Source organism: Paramisgurnus dabryanus, chromosome 1, assembly GCF_030506205.2.
Source record: "Paramisgurnus dabryanus chromosome 1, PD_genome_1.1, whole genome shotgun sequence".
NCBI lineage: Eukaryota > Metazoa > Chordata > Actinopteri > Cypriniformes > Cobitidae > Paramisgurnus > Paramisgurnus dabryanus.
This window is the reverse complement of record NC_133337.1, coordinates 35,106,748-35,112,911: the sequence shown is the minus strand read 5'-3', so window position 1 is coordinate 35,112,911 and position 6,164 is coordinate 35,106,748. Positions and strand designations below refer to the sequence as shown.

The window sequence follows — 6,164 nt, the reverse complement described above, 5'->3', positions numbered from 1 at the left end:
TAAATATAGTCAACTGATAAACTGTAGCATCAGGATTTCCAAAAAATAGGCCATACTAGTAGGCTATTTTCTATAGTGAACTGTATATTATATGAATTAGTACACTATGTTTATGTATACTACCGGATTCTATCGTAACTCTAGGCTAATGAATTGATATTGTAGTACAGCCTACTTTAATATTAACTATGGTACGGTTCAAAGTACGCATCTTGTAATTATTAGTTTACTATAGTAAATGCTTCGGTGTTTTTTTAGTAATTCGTGATATACGCCCAGACAGACCGGCTCTCGTATCTGAAAAGAAAAAAAAACGAGAGAGAGAGAAAAAAACGATCCTGGGCCGCCCTGCTGTCGGTAAAACGTCACACGCGCACACAAACACACATTCAGAGAAAGAGCGCGCGGATAACAGCGCGTGTACGGACAGCGCGAGACCAGAGCCAGAAACCCCGCGTCTCCAGGACGACCGGACCATCATCCTCTCGTTCGGCCCGGCTGCACCGGGACCGCGTTAAATATCCGGTGCATCATTCCATCATTCAGCTCCGGTATGGAGTAACGGGTGCGCGCGTTCATTCGGCGGCGCGCGGCGGAGCGTCTGTTTATCGTTGACATGCCGCAGATGTTGTAAGAGGAAGCCTCGGCGTTTATTCGAAAGCTCGGGATTGTTTTTGTTCTGCGTGGATTAAACTCGCGTCCGGGATGGGGAAGGAGCAGGAGCTGCTGGAAGCGGCGCGGACCGGGAACGTGGGGCTGGTGGAGAAGCTCTTGAGTGGGAAGAAAGGATTGCTCGGATCGGGTTCCGGCTCCATACCTCTGCCCGGGTTACTCAGGTACGGAAACCTCTTAAGTTTATGTGCTCTGTAAACGGGTTCCCGGTAAACCAAGGAGTCTGTGCTGTTTATATGAATGCTTAAGAGCGATTGCAGTTGCTTGAGCAATTCAATACATCTCTATCACGGACACACACCCACTCAAGGCATCCCCGACCCTCAAATACAGTAGCTACTGTGGATGTATGCGATATATATGGATTACACACATACTCATAAACAAATGAGAAATTGTTTAGCTATCGAGGTTTGGACTGGTTGCAGTGCTTTGATGGTTGAACTTTATCTTAAACTTCAAGTTTGAGAAGGGATGTTTTAATAGTTAATGTGGCAGGGGGATGCCCTGGACTCGGAGGAACACTGGCATGAATGTATGAATGTGCAGTATGTGTGGGTTAACCCTTTGCAACACCCTCAAAATACAGTAAGACCTTATGTGAACAAATGAATGAATCTAAATCTTATATTTTTTTAAATGTCACATTTGTTTCGCCCAGATGGCAATGAGATTAAACAGAGAGCAAATAAAGACTTGAGTTTTTTTTCTGGTGAAACATCATTAAAAACATTACTTTAATGAATAGTTTGTCCAAATAAGAAAATGTTAATAATTTACCCCCCCATGCCATCCCAGATGTATATAATTTCTTATTTCAGATGAACACAAACAAATAATGTTGTCATGTGACGGAACAAGCATGTAACAACTAGTCACAAAAAGTTATCAACTTGCGTATTTGATTTTACTTTGTGGATCTTTGGGGGGGGTGACACAATATTAATATTTTTGAAAAAAATAAAAATTCATGCCAGTGGTTTCGTTCGGAGTTTACATACTGACCATTAGATAGCATTCTTCTTATCTATGAACATAAAGAGCACCTATTCCGTTGCTAAAATCAATGTTATTTTGTGTATTTGGTATAATACAATGTGTTTACGTGGTTTATGGTTCAAAAAACACATTATTTTCCACATACCGTAAATTTTTGTAGCTCCAGATTTCCCATTCTTCATGAAGTGCACAGATTTTGTACAAAACTGTCCCTGGTTGGCCAGCTAATCTGTACGTGTCTGAATACCTCTGACTTCAGCCGGAAATCTGACGCTCCTTACCATGTTTGAAAGATTCGGCACAATGCAGCGCTAACAGGAGTAAACTTACAGGCTGTGAGTCCGAATTGGGAGGAATTATGATAATGTCCGTCTTGGCTATATCACCAATCCTAGGAAGTAAACTGTTGCCTACAATCCGTGTGTTTGTTGTAGTCCAAGAAAATTTTTTTACATTGGAGAAGATAACTCGCGTCATCATTTACTTTGGGGTATGTAAGGAAATGTAGAATCGTAAATCAGATAATTGGTGCTCTTTAAACAGTGAACGGAAGTACTAGCATAGGGGCGCGCAACCATTTTTTTGCTAAGGTTTGCATATGGTGGTGTGTTCTTATTGACAGCTTTCTTAAAATCATATCCTGTAGTGTTCCCAAAATAGGAAATAGCCCAACATACCGCCCCGGGTCCAGCACCGCAATGTATCGCAACATATTGCACCACAACACCTGTATTGTGAAATGTGTTGCCCTATACTTTAATGATGGCTGGACCACGGTGACCCCCAAATGAAATACAGTAACATGATGGCATTTTTTAAATGATTTGTTTTGTGTTGAGCTAAGGAAAGGAAGTCATATACATCTGGGATGTTGAGTAATTACAGGATACTATTAATTCTTTAAAATGAACGAATGTCTACTCGTCCAAGTCTTTTTAACAATAAAAGTTTCCTTTTTGTCATATGCTGTTACAATATTGTGACTGAAATAAGCACGTTTTCCAATTAAATTGGTTAATTATCCCAGTTACTGTATTTATCTCAGATCAAACTTTATCATTGTTTCATTTAACACTACTATGTTAGAGCCGTTTCTCCCATACCCAGTGTGTGTAGCTTGACTTGCCTATTGTGATGTTTGTGATGTGTTTGATCAGCTGTGTTTACACTACTCAATGTCTCAGGTATATGAGCTGAGGGAATATGACGAATGTTCCAAATGACAAGCGCACGGAGGGAAGCGTATGCTTCAGGAATGGCCGGGAATGGGGGAAGGGCACCTGGGAACTGAACGCTTGCTCGTGAGACAGCAGGAAAAACCAATCGAGCAGAGAATGAAAGTGTGCTGGGCATCAGCCACCTTGCTTGTTAAAAACCCTGATTATTTCTGCAGAGTTCAATCGATGCCTCTGAGTTTTGCTGTCTGGATAGTGGACAAAAGATCCCTGTGTCTTGGATTCGGGCATGATAGTAATGACATAATCTTGCTGCTTCTCTAATTTAGTGTGTGGCCGTGGAAGGCATTGTTGTCTGGTCTTTGTTCCTTTTTGTTGGTGGACTTTACGTGGCTTGCTTGGTTTTGCATCATGGGAAGTGTGTTTCTCTTATTATTAGGTCAGATCTCTTGGCCGGAGGGATGGGTCGTGTAGTGTATAGTACAGTAGGAGGTCTGTCTATGTCCATCTGTCCACATTCCCCAAGTTCTGTCTCTTTATTTCTATTAGTTCACAACGAGTGGAGGAGGCATCGCCCCTGGAGGAGGGTTCACATGGTCTAAAAATAGGGTGGGGTGTATGACAGGTCAAAAGTCATATTAATAAGAATTTCAGGAATTTGATTATAAAACTTTGGTCTTCTTAGGGAATATTTCAGGCAAAAATAGAAATTATATCAATATTTACTCTACCTCATGTTGATGTGCCTCATTTGTTGTTTTTATTTGTAGTAGACTGTGAAATCAAGGCTAAAGTTTAATCAACTAATTATGAGATTAAAAGCATCAAGTTTGATTTCATTTCAACCTTTGACATGACCTTACTACTCAGTCAATATGAAAGATTTCAAGGTTATTTTTTTCACAAAATCATCCTACATAATCTAAAAAAAAAACATTTAAAAGTAAATCACAAGGATTTTTTTAGTGGGTTTTTACAGATTGGGTCCCAAAGGGCTATGGAGCTGTTACATAGCCCTTGCTGTTCAGCAACATTGACCACAGGTCTGTCAAGCTCCAAAAGGACCATAACCTCCTGAGATCCAAGATTTGGTTTGTGTTTTTTTTTTCAGATTTCTACCAGCTATTTCGGGGTTAGGAAGAACCAATAAATATAATAACCAAATATTTTTCTCAGAACATGACGGAGTGTTTTTGTCCATATTTGTATACAACAGGTTCCAGTTACACAGAATTAAGTATTATGGTTCAAAACAACAAAAAATGTGATGTCCACGTATGTGGACATCCAGGTCTTAGGAGGTTAAAGGGATAGTTCACCCAAAAATTTAAAATAATTTTAAATAAATAAAAATTTCGTCATTATTTACTCACCCTCATGATTGTTTGACATCATTGCGATGATTTCAGATCCCCGCAATGATTGCACATCTATTTAAAAATACAAGAAGGGGGAGATGCAGCGCCTGCATCAACGAGACAGTATCAGATGGCGCTCCTTAACTGACTATACTGGGGCCCTATATAATTTCGAATCGCGGAATTGACAAATTAACACAGAATCTAGTTTTAATCTAAATTTTACAAATTTTGAATAAAATTCGGTTTTTGTGTGGGAGACGAACATTTGTCTGGGGGAAATGAGACTGCTTTCGTTCCGAGCAGGTCTCACATGACTTTTATGTGACCGGAGAACTGTTATTTTGTAAGTTTTGTAGAAAATTGGCATACGATAGAGATTTTAAATCTATTGCACTATCGCGATAATGCGTGTTGATGACACAATCTACCCGCGAACTTTAGAGCCACGAGCTGCAGCCGAATAAACATGGATGAAAGCGTCAGCGAAACAGAGGAACTCGTGAAAAAGACAGATGCAACATTATTTGGATTTAAGCCGTCCAACAAGCAGCTGGAAAATATACTCTGTAGAGCAAGGGTGTCCAATACGGCAATTCTGGTAGATCGCACATAAGTTAACTGCTGCTCCACGCGGGAAATTGGCATTATGGTCTAGTAATTGTGAAACATGCAGTATATATATGCAGTATAGTCCTTACAAGCATTTAAAGTGTTTAGTGTTATAAAAATAATTAACTGTGTTTTTTAGCAGATAGATCTTGTCGGCTTTATCATTTTAAAAGTAGATCACCACACAAAAAAGTCTGGACACCCCTGCTGTAGAGTGTGTCAGGCAAAAGTTAGCTAAGAGAGGTAACAAGACTAATCTGTCCATAACGGTTTACTTTTACTGACTTTTTTAGCAGTTTGGCTTTTCTAAGGGTCTATATAACCTGTTCTGAAATGAGTCTATTGAAATTATTATATCGCAATACATATCGCTATCGCAAGAGGCTGCAATGTATAACGCAATATGGATTTTAGGCCATATCGCCCATCCCTACATTCTGTTCACTGTGAGCGCAAAGATACATGCACTCTCTCATCCACGCCTGTCTCACTGCACCTCTCTCACGTGCACGCGCTCACGCATCTGTCCGAAGTCTGAACACAAATCCTCATGTATTTGTTCAGTTTTATGCATTACAAGCGAGCTGAGGCAAACTAACTATCCCTCGCATTTAAAATATAATCATCTGCATCATGGCGCCGCTCTCTGTCTCTCTTTCGCTTGCACATGCAAAGAGCTGCGTGCTCATGCTGTCCTAACTTAAGTCAGATCACTATCCTGTGTATGTTTGTAAAGTTATATGCATTTCAAATATGCGATTGTGTATAAAATATGGATCGCGTTCCGCTGGACCGATGTGTTTAAGGAACTTCTGAAGGCACCACTGATTTGACACCTTGTTGTAGCCTTCTGCAACAACACTAAACAATGCATTGAATTGAGTTGCGTGTGTGTGCGCGCGCGCGCGTGTGTGTATGTGCATCTGTAAATGCATGTTTTATAGTCATTAAGTAATCGTGTTATCCTGTTTTTCCCCAAATCATTTACATTTTAAACATTAACATTAAAGTTACACTCTTTTTATGACTAAAATAACAGTAAAGGGTAAAAAAAATATTGATAAAAATTAAAACGGATAAAACGGAATTTTGGAAAAAATAAAACGGAATTTGGGAAAAAATAAAACGGAATTTGGGAAAAAATAAAACGGATTTTATAAGGCCCTACTATACATTGCAAAGCCATTCAAAAATTCCAGCAATTCCAAATTTAGGGAAGTGCAGGATGCTATTCTTAAGAATCTGTATGGAATAGATTTTTTCGCAGGCACTACAGACATGTGGCCTGTTCTGTTATAGTCAGTTTAGTTTTATTGCATTTTTATTTTTTGTAATTTTTCAAACACTT

At 39.4% G+C, this 6,164-nt stretch overlaps 1 protein-coding gene across 2 annotated transcripts in view; it reads left to right on the top strand.

Annotated features, from left to right (window-relative positions):
* The first annotated feature begins 390 nt into the window (after positions 1-390).
* The window catches only part of anks1b (ankyrin repeat and sterile alpha motif domain containing 1B), a 248,589-nt gene continuing 242,815 nt past the window's right edge, over positions 391-6,164 (top strand). The window contains exon 1 of one of the 2 annotated variants that reach the window (XM_065268491.2): positions 391-836. In XM_065268491.2, the coding sequence (XP_065124563.1) occupies positions 706-836 (131 nt within the window). In that variant the 5' untranslated portion in view covers positions 391-705. The remainder of the gene's footprint in view (positions 837-6,164) is intronic. The other variant, XM_065268490.2, reaches the window with a different exon arrangement.